Below are 18,640 nucleotides of genomic sequence, written 5' to 3'. Positions count from 1 at the left end.
GAAGAAAATAGCATTTGTAATAAAGAAAGTACATATGATGCTATTTCTTTAAAAGATAACAATAGTAATAACAGTGATTATAAGAATAAGCATTTATTTACCATTTATTCTGTGCACAGGCATTCTTTAAGGGCTTTTCCAGCAATTGTGCTTTAATTCTTACAACAACCTATATTTTATTCCCATTTTCCATATGAGTTAAGAAACAATATTCAAAGTTGATAGTTTAGCTCCCAAAAGTGGATTGAAGCCAATATGGTGGGCTGTCACTGAAGTGCCTAATTTTATTTAATAATTAAAAGTTATTTTACCTTTGAAGCTGTCCAGCATGGAAATATTTTTTTCCTAAAGTCATTTGTTAAGCATTTTTCCTCACTATTCAACGCACATTATAAAAAAATAGACTTCTCTGAGTCTGTCTTCATTGTAATACTTAATAGATACATAGCCGAGAAAGTCATTGAAACTCTGAGCCTCAGTATTTTTCAAATTTTAAAATGGGTTTAAGTTTTACAAGTTACTGTGAAGAATTAAAAATAACAAGTACAAAGTGGGTGGCCCATGATATGAGAGAAATTCACTAAATAGCTAATTATTATTACTGTAACACAGTAGAATTTATTAAAGTAGGCTTTAGTGTTTGGTTTATTCTTCTGTGTATGTGTATGCCAAAAATTTCTATTGCAGGGTTTGCAAATTTAGCATACACGGTGGCCACAAGGCCCCAAATGCATGTTAATTCAAAGCCATCTGCTGCTGCCCTCTTCTCTACAGAAATTTTAACTTTTCCCTACCTTCTTCTGGACATATTCTTACAGCTTGAGAGCTAATTGGTATTTAAAGAGCCCCTAATAGTTGTTTTGGTTGTTCATTTTCGTACATAGGAAACTTACAGCTTCTGTGTACAAAACATTTCTCCAGGACTGCTTATTTTATTTTATTATTTTATTTTATTTTAGCCCTGAAAAAAAACATTTTATTAAAAGTACATCAGACGGGCTTCCCTGGTGGCGCAGTGGTTGAGAGTCCGCCTGCCGATGCAGGGGACACGGGTTCGTGCTCCGGTCCGGGAAGATCCCACATGCCGCGGAGCGGCTGGGCCCATGAGCCATGGCCGCTGAGCCTGCGCGTCCGGAGCCTGTGCTCCGCAACGGGAGAGGCCACAACAGTGAGAGGCCCGCGTAACGCATAAAAAAAAAAAAAAAAAGTACATCAGCTTTACCTGATATTGGTATAATACAAGGAGAAAGATGGTTGCTAAATTTAATACAATCGACTTCTGGCTATATCTCTTTACCACTCTCTACTGCACATAGAATAAATTTAAAACCTAAACAGTACTCTGCCTGATCTGGCCACTACTTATTGCACAGTCTAATATTGCACTGATACTCTCCTCACTCCAGCTGTACTGGCTCTCATTTAGTTCCTTAAAACAAAACCTTTCCTAACCTCAAGTCCTTTGCAAATATAGTTCTCTTAGTGCAATGCTCTTTGCTTTGCCAAGACTGTTTTTTTCTGTAGGACTGCATATTTTGAAAAGAGCTTCCTGAGCCCTACTCCTAGGGGTTCTTATAGTATGTCTGGGGTGGGGTCCAGGAATCTGTTTTGCCAATCCCATTTAACATTGTCGACTGAAAAAAATGCACAGTCTGAGAGCTGTGAATTAAGTTTTATTGGGGGCAAAATGAGGACTATAGCCTGGGAGACAGCATATCAGATGGCTCTGAGAAATGGCTCTGAAGAGATGGGGGGAAGGTCAGTGTCCTATATGATTTTAGTGAAGGGGGGGTACACACAGTCAAGCACACATTGTGGCAGACGCTGTCTGCTAGTCACGAGGAGCAGACGTCACCATGAAGGATTTTAGTGCTTTTCTGGATTTGAGGAGATAAAAGAATTGGGCTTATAAATTCTTCTCCTGACAGTATCTAACTATCTGAACGCCTTTTCTGCCAGTTTTCCCCAGAGCACAGAGTGCCTCATTCCCGATCTCCACCTTGAACTCCTTTCGGAGGGTGTTGAAGGACAGCAGCTGCAGTGGCTAGTGACTTAATCCTGGTAGAACCAGATGGCAAGTGCCATCTGGGATGGGATTTGTTACATCACCTCATCCTGACAACAGATCAACAGGTGAACTCAGGGTGAGCCATTGAGGTTCATAAAGCTGTACACATTCCCCAGGGTCATGCAGAATCAAAATCTGAACCAATGTTTCTTGGAATTCTGAAACTTTCACTCAAAGTTAAAGAGGCCAAGTGACTTGTCCCAGGTCACCAGGTGAAGTCTGACCTAGAATCCAGTGTTCATTCTCCCAGTCTAGTGCTCTTTTGACACTCACATAACATGTGTCCTGTAGAGAAGAGCAGATTTTAACTAATAGAGAATATTACAGATTAAACAGAGAAAACTGAACTTAATGTACGTCTAATCTTCTCAACTTAGTTTGCCACCTGATTTTTCAAATAAAAACAGGCTATCGGCTTTTTAGCTAATTATATTTTTTCCAAAAGTTTAACTTAACTCTGGAAGGTATTTTCCTTTCTGTAACACTATCATCTTAAAGCTTTTTAGAAATTATTTTCAAGTGCACACTTACTTCCTGATGGAAAAGGAGTTCCTATATCCCTTGAATTGTTCCATATCATTGTCATTCTCAAGTCAATGGCTTTAAATACTGTCTTCCCCTAGTTTCTTTCTTCTGTTCTTCTATAATCTGTGTAGTTCCTTCACTTAATTTCTTTCTCTCTCCCTCCCTCCTTACTCCTTCTCTCCGTCCTTTTTCCTTCTTTTCTTATTTCCTTTGTTTAGTAAATATTAATTGAAGTGTTATTAAGTAGATGTCAGGGACAAGACCACATGTTTGATAAAAAGAAACAAACCTACCTGCCTGCCAAGAGCTCATCTCTCAACACTGCATCCTCTGTCCTAGCCCTAGTAGATCCTAAATAGTTTATGTGAATAAAAGTTATATATGAGAATAGAAGATGTAGCATTACTTTGTTTTAATACTTAGGTATAAAAGGAAAGAGTTTGGGCTTCCCTGGTGGCGCAGTGGTTGAGAGTCCGCCTGCCGATGCAGGGGACACGTGTTCGTGCCCCGGTCTGGGAAGATCCCACATGCCACGGAGCGGCTGGGCCCGTGAGCCATGGCCGCTGAGTCTGTGCGTCCGGAGCCTGTGCTCCGCAACGGGAGAGGCCACAACAGTGAGAGGCCCGCGTACCGGAAAAAAAAAAAAAAAAGGAAAGAGTTTTAAAAAAATACTTGCTACCACCTAATTTTAATGTTGAAGACATTTCTCTTCAAAAAAAAATGTTTACATTTAAAAAGAAAAACAGTTAAATTTTACTTTGTCAGGGGAAAAAAAAGTGATCTTTTGGGTAAGTGAAAAATCCATGTACAGTCCTGAAATTTGCTCTGTTTTCTATTTTTGACCACTGCCTTCACCAAGATTTTACAAGGAGTAAAGACTAATTATCGAAATTTGTTCCTTTAAAAATCTATTCCCTACTTGCGAAATGCACTAAAACAGTCAAAAGGTAGGTAATGGGGGGGAAGGACAAGAAGCAGCAAGGAAGAAAATCCACGTGTTAGCTCTTCTGTCTCAGGGAACAGGAGCTTTGACAACACACCAAGTTATCAATATTCATACATGACAAGCTGAAACCCATGAAGCTGGGACACATTCCTTCAGTAATGCATCTGTGGGGATGTGAAAAGGATTGGAAAAGACTGAAAGCTAGAAAAGCCATTGCTTTTCTAAAGTGTCCAAATGAGTCTTTCTATGGTGCCCTAGTTTTGTGAGCTCTGCCTTCAGTCTTAGGTCTATTATTTTTTTGTTTGTCCTTATGATTTGGAAACATGATGAGAGCTTACAGTGAGAGATGAATTGACTCAGGGAATTTATGCTTTGGTTCCAAGGAAGAAAATATAATTTTCAATCCGATAGCATATATATTTTATATTCCTTATAGTAGATAGATACAAATAGAACTACAGAAAGAGAGAAAGAGGAGAAAAAGGGAGAGAGAAGAGAAAGAAAGAAAAAGCAAGCAGGCAAGCAAGCAAGCAAGAAAGGAAGGAAGGAAGAAAAAATGGAAAGAAAGGAGGGAGGGAGGAATGAGGAGAAAGAGAAGGAGAGAAAGAAAGAAGGTAAGAGGGAGAGAGATTAATTCATTGAGAACGTATTGATGAAATATATCAGTAACTGCAGAAAGAACAAGCCAGCAATAATTTCTATATTCTGAGACTGAATACAGAAATAATGAATTAGGCTCTTTCCTCAACCAGAAAAAGGAAACTTTTTGCACATTTATTCTGCAGCAAGAAAACAAGGAACAAGAGGAGAGGAGGAGAGATACTCATATAGAGATGTATGGCTCACAAAGTGCCAATCATTCCTATTTCACAACCCCGGGCATCCTCCTGGGAGAGTTTTCCTGAGAACTTATTTTTAAAGTATCTTGAGAAAGTTAGAAATGAATTTTGTAGATGTAGTTTCCCAGTCAGTGTTTTTCAGTGTAAGAAATAATTAAGAGGAAAATGTTTCATGTTTTGGTTGGGTTTGATTTGGTTTTACCTTTTATTCTGGGTCTACAGAAAACAGTTCCATTTAGGGAATCTGGAAAAGAAAGGTTTTTCAAAATATATGTTTACTAAGATTTTTTTATAGATTTAATTGTGTGCAAATGTCAAAGTGTATGTTGTGAAACTACAAGTTGGGAGTTAGGTCTTTAAAAGTGTATTAAATATGCAGTTTAGGGCTTTAAATTTCACTTAAAAATATGCTTATTGAGAAAATGTTCCTTTAATTCGTCTATGCCTTTGATCTAATATTCATTAAGTATGAGAGGCATTCTGCTAGGCATGGGATATAAAGCTATGAGCAAAGCATATATGATTCTGGCAAGTTGAATATTATATTTAATGGGATAAATGGAGTATAAACAAGTAAGTACACAATATAACACTTTAAGTGGAAAAAGGCACTATGAATAAAAATAAGTAAATGTTATGAGAGGGAATTGAGGAGTTATTTAATTTATTTGGAAAAACAGGGAGGAGCTTACTTAAAAAGTGTTATATTGCAAAGGGGAAGGAGCAGAGACCAAAAATGAATGTACAGAAATGAATATCTAGCCCGTATCTTGTTCTGAATGCGATAAAAAATTTGTATTGATTATTTACACAGATTAATACCTGTATTTTACCAGCATGTACAAATTCTTTAAAATGGCAGCAGTGTAATAAGTCTAAAGGATTGAGTACAATATATACAATTTGTAGAAAACCTCCTATGTACTGAATAATGCACACTGGAAAGGCATAAGAATACCAAAAAGAGATGCAATTTTTAGTGTCTACTGTGACACATGCTCTATACAATTGTCTAAAGACATGCATCCAGTCTGAGCCTATTTCTCACAAGAACTCAATATGGAAGATATCACTACCTTAGGCCATTCAACTTTTCCATGATCATACAGCTAGTATGAGAAAGCAGCAAGATAAAAACAAAGATTTATGTGGTTACACGGCCACACGCTTTTCCTTCATTATTTTACTGAGATTTTAAACACACTAGAAGAGTTTGAATAATGTGGGAAAACAGGAAAAGTAAGATCTTAAATTTGCATCATGATTAGCCTGATTTCTGGATATAAATAATGTTAATGATCCAAATCAAACACATTCAACTAACACACTTAACCCTTATGAAGAGAACTTGTAGTTAGTTTTAATGAGATATTTTCAACAATTTTCTTGAGCAGACCATAAGGATAAAAATCAAACATGTTTTAATAATATTTTCCCTCTCAGTAGGTACTTGTTCTTTCAATGTTGATGAAACCCTAGGATTTAAATCCATTGATTGACAATTTAAAGTTTCTTGTTTTTCTCTCATTTTTATTTCACTTTCTGTGTAGGCTTCCTGCAGCATTAGTGCTCTGTGAAACTAAGAGTGAATGAATGAACAATCGTCATTCATGCACTCTAATTCTACTCTAGATATTTGATGATAAAACCATTTTTACTTCCCGTTGTTGGATATCATTTCAAAGCTATAACCAAGGGCTTCCCTGGTGGCGCAGTGGTTGAGAGTCCACCTGCCGATGCAGGGAACACGGGTTCGTGCCCCGGTCCGAGAAGACCCCACATGCCGCGGAGCGGCTGGGCCCGTGAGCCATGGCCGCTGAGCCTGCGCGTCTGGAGCCTGTGCTCCACAGCGGGAGAGGCCACAACAGCGAGAGGCCCGCGTACTGCAAAAAACAAAAAAAAAAAAAAGAAAGAAAAAGAAAAACAAAACTATAACCAACCCAATTACAGTCACATTCAACTTCCAAGTACACTAGTGAGATGCCATGCAATGTCTTCAGAAGGTATTTCATGTAGTTTTCCAGTTCAAATCAAGTGTATCCATCGTTAATGTTGTACAATGATGAATGAAAACATATATACATAATTTAAATATACATAATACTTAAATATATGAATATTATATGTGTATATATCTTTTCAATTATGGTGGGTTTTTTTTAATATCACAGTTAAATAACTGGGAAGGACCTAAGAACGTGATAGTGAAGCTTTCAAACCTAAGGTAACTTGACTGCAGGACACATAAACACAAACGCCTTTGCATTTATACAGATTCCTTTTGTTTTTCTATTCTTAGAACCTCAACCTACTGGCTCACTCGCATCCAGTCTTTTCTCTACTGCAATGAGAATGGGCTCCTGGGCAGTTTTTCAGAAGAGACGCACTCGTGCACGTGTCCCAACGACCAGGTGGTCTGCACGGCCTTCCTGCCCTGCACGGTGGGCGACGCGTCCGCCTGCCTCACCTGCGCCCCTGACAACCGCACCCGCTGCGGCGCCTGCAACACGGGCTACATGCTCAGCCAGGGGCTCTGCAAGCCCGAGGTCGCCGAGTCCACCGATCATTACATCGGCTTCGAGACCGACCTGCAAGATCTCGAGATGAAGTACCTGTTGCAGAAAACGGACAGGCGACTAGAGGTCCATGCCATCTTCATCAGCAACGACATGCGCCTGAACAGCTGGTTCGACCCCTCCTGGCGGAAGCGGATGCTCCTCACTTTGAAGAGCAACAAGTACAAGTCGAGCCTGGTCCACATGATCCTGGGTCTCTCTTTACAGATTTGCTTAACTAAAAACAGCACCCTGGAGCCGGTGTTGGCCGTTTACGTCAATCCCTTCGGAGGCAGCCACTCTGAGAGCTGGTTTATGCCTGTGGATGAAAACAGCTTCCCCGACTGGGAGCGGACTAAGCTGGACCTCCCCCTGCAGTGTTACAACTGGTCGCTGACTCTGGGGAACAAGTGGAAGACATTTTTTGAGACAGTGCACATCTACCTGAGGAGTCGCATCAAGTCAAATGGCCCCAACGGCAACGAGAGCATTTACTACGAACCTCTGGAGTTCATCGACCCTTCCCGGAACCTGGGTTATATGAAAATCAATAACATTCAAGTGTTTGGCTACAGCATGCACTTTGACCCGGAAGCAATTCGGGACCTGATTCTGCAGCTGGACTACCCCTATACTCAGGGATCCCAGGACTCAGCACTTTTGCAACTTCTAGAGATAAGAGACCGTGTAAATAAACTCTCCCCACCCGGTCAGCGTCGTCTAGATCTTTTCTCTTGCTTGCTTCGTCATAGACTCAAGCTGTCTACAAGTGAGGTGGTGAGGATCCAATCTGCTCTGCAGGCGTTTAATGCCAAATTGCCAAACACAGTGGATTATGACACGACCAAATTATGTAGTTAACCATAAATGTCAAGCACAACCCAAAATCTTGAAGGAGTTTTTACAGTGCTTTTGTGGAACGGTTTATGTTTGGAAGAGTAAATTTAAGTTGTCTTTTCAATATCTGTCTCATATCAGTCAATAACATTGGATGGCAATTTACACACATGAACTTGCTGACAGTGAATATATTATACTGCAGTTTTGGTTTCTGAATGAAATAAATACTGACGCCAGTCTAGAAGACATTCTACTTTTTACAATAAATTTCATTTGTAATTTTATATGTTCTGTGGCAATGCTTTTGTGCATTACATCCTCTAGAGGGAACATAAAAAGATACCAATAAAATTTTGTAGCTGAACAGTTATTAAAAAGAAGTGCTGTGGGATTCCTTTTTTCCATGAAATGAGTTCTATTTTGATATAGCTTGTTAGAACCTGGGGAAGATTCCCCAAGATATTTTAATTGAAACACTTGAAGGTCCCTTTCAACAGACAGTAGGGAAAACTCAACTAGGTAGAATGCTTAGCATCCAGTTGTATTTTTATGGTTAACAGCATAATGGCAGTGCTTTATTGTCTATACTTGTAAACCATTCCTAGAGACACCATCATTATTAAAATAAACAGATAAACTTATTTCGCAGCTGAATATCAGAACATTTTGGCAAACATACAGAAAAGTCAGTGCTTATAAGCACATCGTGGAGAAAGTAAACCCTTAATTTCCTTAGCAACTTGCTTTGTCATTCTCTTTCTGCGTTCTAACAACCAACACTCAGCATACTCCGCACAATCATTTTCATTTCAAGTGCTGAAAACCTAGTTATTCCAACACTGTACCGATGTCAATAAGGTAACACTTCTAGAATTCACGAGTTGTAGTGTGTTGGTGTAAAATAAATGATCAAGTAACTAACTCAAGTGTAAATAGACATTTTCTTTCCTCTCAGAGAAACTAGTATTACTAAAGTATACTTTGAATAGCAAACTCTTTCAGTACAAACCAGTTTTAGTCCAAATTTTTGGTTTGAAATTCCCATATTACCCATAGTGTAATATCGGATAATATAATTCATACTTTTTTATCTGTGGATTTAAATTGCATTTTTGTTTAGATATATGGTTGTATCTGTGAAGTGTGGTTATGATATTTATTCCTCAGCTCTTGTTTAAATATTTCATAAACATTTCTTGTAATGTAAACAAATGCACCCGTCCAGCCCAGCTTTCCTGTTGCGGTCATGAGGTCATTCCTCAAGGCACAGAGTGGGGAACCTATGACATGAATGAAAAGAGTAAGACTAATGATGAAAACATCAACCCACATTCCGTATTCTTAAGCTGTTTGTTTTATTTTAAAATTTATTTATTTGTTTATTTTTGGCTGCTGTGGGTCTTTGTTGCTTCGTGCGGGCTTTCTCTAGCTGCAGCGAGCGGGGGCTGCTCTTCGTTGCGGTGCGCGGGCTTCTCATTGCGGTGGCTTCTCTTGTTGCAGAGCATGAGCTCCAGGTGTGCCAGCTCAGTAGTTGTGGCTCACGGGCTCTAGAGCACAGGCTCAGTAGTTGTGGCTCACGGGCTTCAGTAGTTGTGGCGCACGGGCATAACTGCTCCGAGGCATGTGGGAGCTTCCCAGATCAGGCTCGAACCCGCGTCCCCTGCACTGGCAGGCAGATTCTTAACCACTGTGCCACCAGGGAAGTCCCTTAAGCTGTTTGTTTTAGATTCCAAAGCATTTTAAGAGAAGTTAGTTCAGACAACAAATACTTATTCAATCTACCATATGTACAGCATAGTTCTTACACCCAGTATCTGGATAGCTGCTTTTCTTTCTTTACTCACCTGCTTTTTTTTTTTTTTTTTTTTTTACTTTTGCTATTATAGGTAATCCAGTTGAAAATATACACGATTATTTAACACCATCTTTCTGATATCATAATAAATATTCTTTTCATTTAATTCTGACAACACTAGGCTATAGATTATTATTCCCATGTTCTTGGTGGAAAATACAAAGAAACAGAGGCTCAGAGTGGTTTGTCAAATTCCCCAAGATCACAAACCAAGTTAAAAGACCAGGATTCCAACACAAACTTTTCTGCAGCGAATCTGTCTTCTTTTCACTGTGCCACTGAGTTTTAAATGAACCATCCTATTTCTGTATTTAATCTCATTACGTGCAAAGGTTTATGGCGAAACAAGAATCTCTTATGAAATTGAGGTCTAAATCATTATAAAACACATACCTTCACAGTACACTGGAGTAATTAAACCAGAATGTATCATCCAAAATCAATCACCCACAAAATGACCAAGCTTATGAAATATAGATCATACATTTAAAAAGACATTTGCTGTAAAAGTCAGAATTGCCACTAAAACTTTTTCCAGAAGCAGCTTGGAGGCCCAGATGTCCAGAATCACTGATCCTAGAAACCACCTGAGCAACATGTGTGGTCACCAGTGGACTCCAAACAGCAATCATTCCCTGGAACTTAAGGAAAATGTCAGCAATGCTACTTCATCTATTGCTCAGCTTGCTCTGCCCTGACTGACTTATGAGAGAGAAGAAGCTCCTACAGCCACAGGTAAGGAAGTACATGACTACGGGTCTATCCTGAGCCTTCTTGTGCCTGGCGTGTGTTGGCACAAAAGTCCAACTGGATAGGATCAAATTATCTTCATTCTAACTGTCTTGGTAACAGTGTCAGTCAATGAGTCCTTTGTATCTCTGAGTCTGCTTTTCCCCTAAAAGTGGAAAGTAATAAGAATGTCTTTCTCTGAATGCCAGATGTAAGATAACATGAATACAATATAAATAAACCTACTAACCAAATTCTAAAGTCCTGTACAGATTTAAAGGGTAAGGGATCAACATCTTTTTGTATTTTTATTTTTCATATGTTAACCAGTAGTGTCCAACAAGCAATAGACAATATAATCTAGTTTAATTCAGCATTTGTTTGCCAACGTATGGGAAAAAATGCAGTCTGTGAACATTTCATTTTTCCTGAATTTGCCTATAGGCAAACATTTTTGCTCATTATTGCTTTAGGAATTTGAAGATTTTTAATAAAAATAACTTTACTCAAAATGTTATTTCGAGCAAAAGTTGAAATATATATATGTAAAATCATATTTTAAAAGACCGGGTATTTGATTTCTTTTTTGATATTTCTAATGTAGGTCTCTAAATTAGGGATTAATTGAACTTAATAAATTCAATGAAACTTGAAATTCTGAAAATTCAGTTTATTGAGTATATGATTTTCCAGGAACATCTCTTATTCCTCTAGCTATTTTGATGATTATCATAAGTTTGATTTCCCTTCCTGTCCCTGGAACCTCAAGTTGATTTTTAGCAAGTTAAATCAGTATTCAAATGATCATTGTCAGCTAAAAAAAAAAAAAAAAACAAAATGCTGAAATAGCTGGTGGTCTTCTCTGATTTAAATAATGAAGAAAAGTAATTTCCCTCCCGCCTCCCTTTTTTTTGTGACTCTTATCACGATATGAATGTTAGGCAGGAAGTTAGCCATGAGCAACGAAAGGTGCCCCGTGGGCTGAACGTCCAATAGCCGCCTAATCCCGCCAAGTTATATGCTAACCCCGCCCCAAACATGCCCCCATCAGTACTCCAAAATAGGGCACTGGAAAAATCCCCCACTGGCCGACTGAGGGACTTTCCCCACTCTGGCACATGCGCACACCTCACGCCATCATGTCCTTAGATAACCTTTGGCGGCCACTGGGCTCATTAAATGTTCATAAATATTCTATGAATACATACATCTAATTATAACAGGCAGGCTGAATTATGGGAAGCACATGCGCAGCAGAGCCTCTCATATAACCGGCAGCTGTCAATTAAGACTGTCAATAAACGACCTCCTAGATTATGCAAAAACCTTGCTTAAAAACTCTACACCCCAGCCTTCCGGGGCCATTGCCTTCCTTGGCCTGGCCCACCTCTCTCTTGAGGTGCTCTCTCCTCAACTTCAATAAACTCTCTTGCAACGGGTAAGACCTCAGATTCTTCTCTGCATCCTTACCAAGAACCGAGGCCCACGCGAGGGGGTGTCTCCAGACCCTCTTCCTCTAACATGAAGAACTATTTTGGAAGGAACCAGGACCATGCCCCACCCTCTAATCAGATATGTCCCCTTTTTGTAAATCAGTCTCCTTCTTTTGTTATGGAGGATATTTAAGATATCTTCAGGTTGAACAGACCTAGAAAATAAATAATTTGAAACAATTTGAGAACAAAATAACACTATATATATTTGTGAAGTGGGAGTTACAGAATACAGGAATTCAACTGGAAGAAAAGTTGAACGTTTTGGAACCCTAGTAGAAAATACAACTTTTAAATAACTAACTGGGCCTAAGATTTTTAAGAAGCTACATATAGGTCTCCCAAATCAGTGTGACAATTGAAAAGAACATACCAAATAAGTCAACCTTAGAGAAACTAACATAACAACCTCATATGCTTTGGTGCCCAGATCATTTAACTGGAGTGATAAACCTTTAGGAAAAATGCATCTTCCCTCTGGCCATAAATAAGTTATTTATAATTTGAAAACTCAGAGTCACGGATGTTAAGCATGTAGTATTCTTTGGCAATAATAGTGCAATCATCTGAAATTTTAAAACCTGAGACTTTACATTTTGCCATGCCCGTTCACCGGACTACTTTTCTACAACGATCGATGTTCTACTTTCCTCCCCTCTCCATCTATGTCCTCAGAGTCATAGTTCTATCTCCAGGCTTTCCCAGAGATAGAAAGACAAATTATAATTCAATCACCCCCATAATATTCTAATATTTGGAAAATATGCCTTAGCTGAACATTTTTACAGGCATCTCCATTTCTTTTACATGAAGGCAGCATTAGCCGTTTTAATGAACTATCAATGGCTGATGAATGAGAATATCCACGTCAGATCATTTGATATTGAGGTCATGCAGCCAAGTGTGGTAAATTAGTACATATAAATGAAATTCAATCCAAAGCAAAAATTCCACACTTGAAATTAATCTCATGTGCTGGCAATCAGATTAACCATTTAATGACTGAAGTACTGTTTCGTTCTATGATTCTACGGTACAACTATCACATAATAACCATACTGCATAACACTTGATTAATTAAATGTCTCTGCAGTATGTACAATAAGTAAAGCACTGTTCAGAGGGTGTAGTGAATTCAAGGATTTCGAGGTAACATAGTGACATAACCACGAGTGTCTAACTTGTCTATGCCTCCAGTCACCATTATTATGGGCATTAAGCAGTCCTGAAAGGGTTTTCAAAAGTGCAAGAATAAATAAATAGGAAAAAATGAGCCCATAAAAAGGATTTGTAGCAAAAAAACAGGCTACGACACTCTAAGTGCCAGCAGTAATACATTTTAAAATTAACTATATACTAGGAAAAAACTGAAATCAATTTAATCATTTTACACAGAACTATTTAAAGGGGTATCTCCCACCTTGTTGATTTTGAAATGTAGCTTTTTTTGCTCTTTTACAGTAACGTGGGCAGGTCCTTTAAAATATATCCATTCCAATCATTACAATGAGAGAAAAAATAAGTAAAAATTTCTCTGTAGAGTGATTATACTCTACACTTATATAGGCTATATACTTAGTATTTAAGAGATCCAGCATAATTAACATAAAAACTATTATAAAAATAACAATAATAAATGTTTTAAATGCTTCTAGATAAACCACCAATGATGAGTTTGTAATGGGAACCAAAAAACGCCTCAGTTTTTATAGCAAAGAATAAGCCATTAAACTCTTATTTCTAATGTAGTTGGATATTTCTCTCACCATAAGTTGACAAAGTCTTTAATGAAGAAACTGTAATGTAAAAGGGGCTTAACTAGAGAAATATAAGAAATAAAATTATTGCAAAGAAAAAATACCAAACTAAACTGACAGTTTGGAAAATGCATATATGCTTTCAGAAATTAGATCAATAGTGTAAAAGATGTAAACTCTTATCTCAAAGTAATTTTTAAGTTTACTTCCAATTAAATAAGATCTTAACAGAATCTCATTATTATAAACATAACATAATAATTAAAAATATGTTTGGGGAAACAAATGGTTGTGAACAAACCAATCAATTTGAAAATGAGACTAGTTAGTGGGAACTTGCATCAACAGACATTAAAATGTATAAATGGTGGAAAAAATAAAATATCCAGAAACATAGTGTAATGGTTGTGAAAATGGCATTTATAACAAAATTCTCATTTTAAATGATTAAGAGGAAGATGGTTCATACAGGCTGGATCATTTGATTTTCTATTTGGAAAAGGATATTCAATAATTAAATTTATATCTTAAAGCAAAAGCAAAGAAGAAATTAAATTCTAGTCGCTTAGGGAGTTAACACTATCACCAAAAAATAATACAGTGACTAGCCAGAGAGATCCCTTGTGTTAAAAAATTATTCCCCAGGACAGAGCAGTCCAATAGAAAGATAATTCAAGCCACACATGCAAGCATGTATGTAATTTAAAATTTTCCTGTAGCCATATTTTTTTAAAAAGGAGAAATAAATTTGAACATACTTTAATTAAACCAGTGTATTGAAAATATTATCATTTCAAATGTAATCAGTAAGAAACATTGTTAATAAAGGAATGTTTTATATTACTTTTTGGTACCAAGTTTTGGAAATCGGGTATATATTTTACATTTACACCCATCTCAGTTTGGACCAGCCACATTTCTAGGGGTCAAAATCACACGTTGCCAATGGATACCCTTTTGACAGTGCAGCCCCAAGGTGTGACACTTTCCTACTTCTTATTTTGCCTGAGAGCTTCACCTCTAAAGTGATGTTTTCTAGGTGAGAGACTATCCTGCCATCTTGATTCAACTTTGTTACCTGCACGTTGAAAGTTTTTCTTTATACATTTTCAAGGTCTGTCCTGATGTTCGTACACTGTGGTTAAAATCTGAACTAACTGCTTAGCAAGACTCCAGTTGCTCCCCCTGTGCTATCACCAACCTCCCCACGCTTCCTCCGTTATCCCAAGGTTGACAGCAGCCTCTGCTTTTCCATTTCTGCTTAACTTGGGGGCTCTGACAATTTCTCTTGCTTTCTTGCTAGCTCTGCTTAAAAGGATAGTTGAATAGTTATTTAATTTGTCAGTTTTAAGTGTTTACTAGGGAGCTTTTTATTTTCATATTGCTGAGTGTGCTGTATTCATGGAAGCCCACAGTACATGTTCTTCACTATTGGTCTCCATACTTTTTCAGACTTCCACCCAGTCACCAGAGTGAACTCTTAAATTATAAACTTTTTAAAATGAAAATGTTAGACATCTCTCTACAGAATAGCGTTATAATTACCCTTTATTTGGCATGTAATTCCGTTCTTAATCCAGTCCTTGACTATTTCTTTGTCTTCCTCTTCAAAAGCATTTATTTCACACGGAACTATAAGCTACCTGTATAAGCATGCTTTCAGTGCAAAGGTGACATGCTTTTTCAGGACTACAGACTTTTTCTTATGCAGCACTCTCCATTCAGCCTGTGACATTCTTCCATCCTCTAGCCCTTGATTGCCTTCTAAAAAATAATAACAGTAATTCTCATTCATGAGTCAGATGAAAAATTCTCATATTTGAATTTATTCTTCATCTTCCCATTAGCAAAAGGAACCATTACCTTTTATACCCTAACTGCAACAAGGTAAAAATGCTAAAAAACATTTTTGATATTTTACTGAACTTAATTTTTTATATATCTAATGGATTGTACATTCCAAAAGACAGAATACATACATATTCATATTCTTTTTTATAAACCTTTAATATGTGCAGTTAGTGACAAGCCTGAAATCAAAGTTTCCAGTACATAACACATTGTATAAGCCCAATAACTGATGGGTTCAGTGAATGAATAATGTGAAAGGTGGTTCTAAATTTAAAGATTCTTTAAAATAAAAAGCTCCTATTTGTAATTATTTGAACCTCATGCAGTCCTTTTTGGTTAGTATTTCCTGAGGGGGGAATAACTTCCAGTGCTGTTAATTTTGTACTGTTGTTGTGTTGGTGTATTTTTTTTTTTTTTTTTTTTGTGGTACACGGTCCTCTCACTGCTGTGGCCCCTCCCGTTGCGGAGCACAGGCTCCGGACGCCAGTGGCCATGGCTCACGGTCCCAGCCACTCCGCGGCATGTGGGATCTTCCTGGACCGGGGCACGAACCCGTGTCCCCTGCATCAGCAGGCGGACTCTCAACCACTGTGCCACCAGGGAAGCCCGTGTTGGTGTATTTTTAAACTGTGTGTTAACTGCAATAAATTATATCAACTGAGGAAGAATATATAGTTTCACATATAACATTAGGTTAGTTTCAGGTGTACTGCATAGTGATTGGACATTTGCATATATAATGAAATGATTACTTCCATAACCTCCCATACAAAGTTTTGTTTTGTTTGGTTTGGTTTGGCTGCATCGGGTCTTTTGTTGTGGCATGAGGGATCTTCATCGTGGCATGTGGGATCTTTCTGTTGCGGCACATGGTCTCTTCATTGCAGCACACGGGCTTCTCTCTAGTTGTGGCGTGAGCTCCAGGGCGCATGGGCTCTGTAGTTTGTAGCATGCAGCCTCTCTAGTTGAGGTGCACTGGCTCAGTAGTTGTACGTGGACATAGTTGCTCCGCAGCATATGGGATCTTAATTCCCTGACTGGGGATCGAACCCACTTCCCATGCATTGGAAGGCAGATTCTTTACCAGTGGACAACAGGGAAGTCCCCATACAATGTTACTGCAATATTATTGACCACTTTTCTTATGCTGTATATTACATCCCCATGGCTTATTTATTATATAACTAGACGTTTGTACCTCTTAACTGCTTTAGCTATTACACCTTCCCTACCCTCCATCCTTCCAGCAACTACCCATTTTTTCTCTGTATCTATGAGTCTTTTAATTTTGTTTTGTTGGTTGGCTTTTTAGATTCCACATATAAGTGAGATCATATGGTATTTGTCTTTCTCTGTCTGACTTATTTCACTTAACATAATACCCTCTTTATATATATAAATTTATATATATATCTACACACACACGCATATATCACATCTTCTCTTCTATATTCATCTATCCATGAACACTTAGGTTCAGCCTTACATTTAGGTCTTTAATCCATTTTGAGCTTATTTTTGTGTATGGTGTTAGGGAGTGTTCTAATTTCATTCTTTTACATTTAGTTGTCCAATTTTCCCAGCATCACTTATTGAAGACTCTTTGTTTTCTCCACTGTATATTCTTGCCTCCTTTGTCATAGTTAAGGTGGCCATAGATGTGTGGGTTTATCTGAATTCCCCCTACTTGGAAATCCACGAGTGGGTGCCAGGACCCAGTGTGCTGTCCTGGGCACAGGCAGGTAGCTGTTAATACTAGGAAATCCACTGTGCCCATTTCTTAAATTGAGTTTTTTTGGTTTTTTTTATGTTGAGTTGTATGTTTCCTTCGTATACTTTTGACGGTTCTGTTGGCTTTCTTTTTTTTCTTTTTTAAATTATTTGTATATTTTGGATATTAAACCCTTTTAGAATATAGTTAACCCTCGAATGATGCAAGGTTTACAGACACTGACCCTCTGTGAAGTAAAATATCTATGTATAACTTTACAGTTGGCCCTCTGTATCCCTGGTTCAACATCCTCTGGTTCAACCAATGCCCGATTGTGTAGTACTGTAGTACAAATTTAGTGAAAAAAATCCACGTGGACCCATAGAGTTTAAACTCATGTTTTTCAAGGGTCAACGGTATATCATTTGCAGATATCTTCTCCCATTCATTAGGTTGCCTTTCTGTCTTCTTTATAGTTTCCTTCACTCTATAAAAGCTTTTTAGTTTGATGTAGTCACATTTTTTTTCCCTTGCCAGAAGAGACATATCCAAAAAAAATATTGCTAAGACTGATGTCAAAGACTGTATTGCCTATGTCTTCCTCTAGAATTTTTATGGTTTCAGGCCTTATATTTAAGTCTTTAATCATTTCTGAGCTCTCTATTCTGTTTCATTGATCTATGTGTCTGATTTTGTGGGAATATCATACTGTTTTGATTACTTTAGCTTTGTAGTATAGTTTAAAATCAGGGAGTGTGATACCTCCAGCTTTGTTTTTCTTTCTCAAGATTGTTTTGGTTTCTGCATTGTTTAAATTATAGTAAATTTGAAATCATCACAGCTAAAAGTTAACACTATATGAGTGATAGCCCTCATTTTTCTTCTAAATTTGAACATCATCATTCAATCCTTTCAATAGTATTCACTGGTCATTATATCAGCAACATATGGCTGTTTCCACTGCTACATCTCAGTATCATTCATCTGAGACACTTCATCTTTTAATATTTAATAAAAATTGATAATTTAAACATTCATTTTAAATATAAACTTATATTTCCTTCTCTTAAAGAGCCACCCATACTACCCAACCTAAAAGGGAAGAAGATGGGAAATGAAATAACTTTCCCAAGAAATTTATTCCCTTGCATTTCATACAAGAAAGCTAATGTATTTAATTTTTTAAATAAAGTATTTTTGGTGGAAAAGCACAGTTATTGGAACCGTTGTGTTATTTTTTAAATTTATTTATTTATTTATTTTTGGCTGCATTGGGTCTTCGTTGCTGCGTGCGGGCTTTCTCTAGTTGCAGTGAGTGGGGGCTACTCTTCATTGTGGTGCACGGGCTTCTCATTACAGTGGCTTTTCTTGTGGAGCATAGGCTCTGGGTGCATGGGCTTCAGTAGCTGGCACGTGGACTTCAGTAGTTGTGGCTCATGGGTTTTAGAGCTCAGGCTCAGTAGTTGTGGTG

General features: G+C 37.8%; 1 protein-coding gene across 2 annotated transcripts in view; it reads left to right on the top strand.

Annotated features, from left to right (window-relative positions):
• BRINP3 (BMP/retinoic acid inducible neural specific 3) overlaps positions 1-8,153 on the top strand; it is a 413,747-nt gene extending 405,594 nt beyond the window's left edge. The window contains exon 8 of one of the 2 annotated variants that reach the window (XM_065879068.1): positions 6,678-8,153. In XM_065879068.1, the coding sequence (XP_065735140.1) occupies positions 6,678-7,794 (1,117 nt within the window). In that variant the 3' untranslated portion in view covers positions 7,795-8,153. The remainder of the gene's footprint in view (positions 1-6,677) is intronic. The other variant, XM_065879076.1, reaches the window with a different exon arrangement.
• The last annotated feature ends 10,487 nt before the right edge of the window (positions 8,154-18,640 follow it).

This window comes from Phocoena phocoena, chromosome 1 (genome assembly GCF_963924675.1).
Source record: "Phocoena phocoena chromosome 1, mPhoPho1.1, whole genome shotgun sequence".
NCBI lineage: Eukaryota > Metazoa > Chordata > Mammalia > Artiodactyla > Phocoenidae > Phocoena > Phocoena phocoena.
Note: the sequence above shows the minus strand (reverse complement) of the source record. Positions and strands in the feature narration are given on the sequence as shown.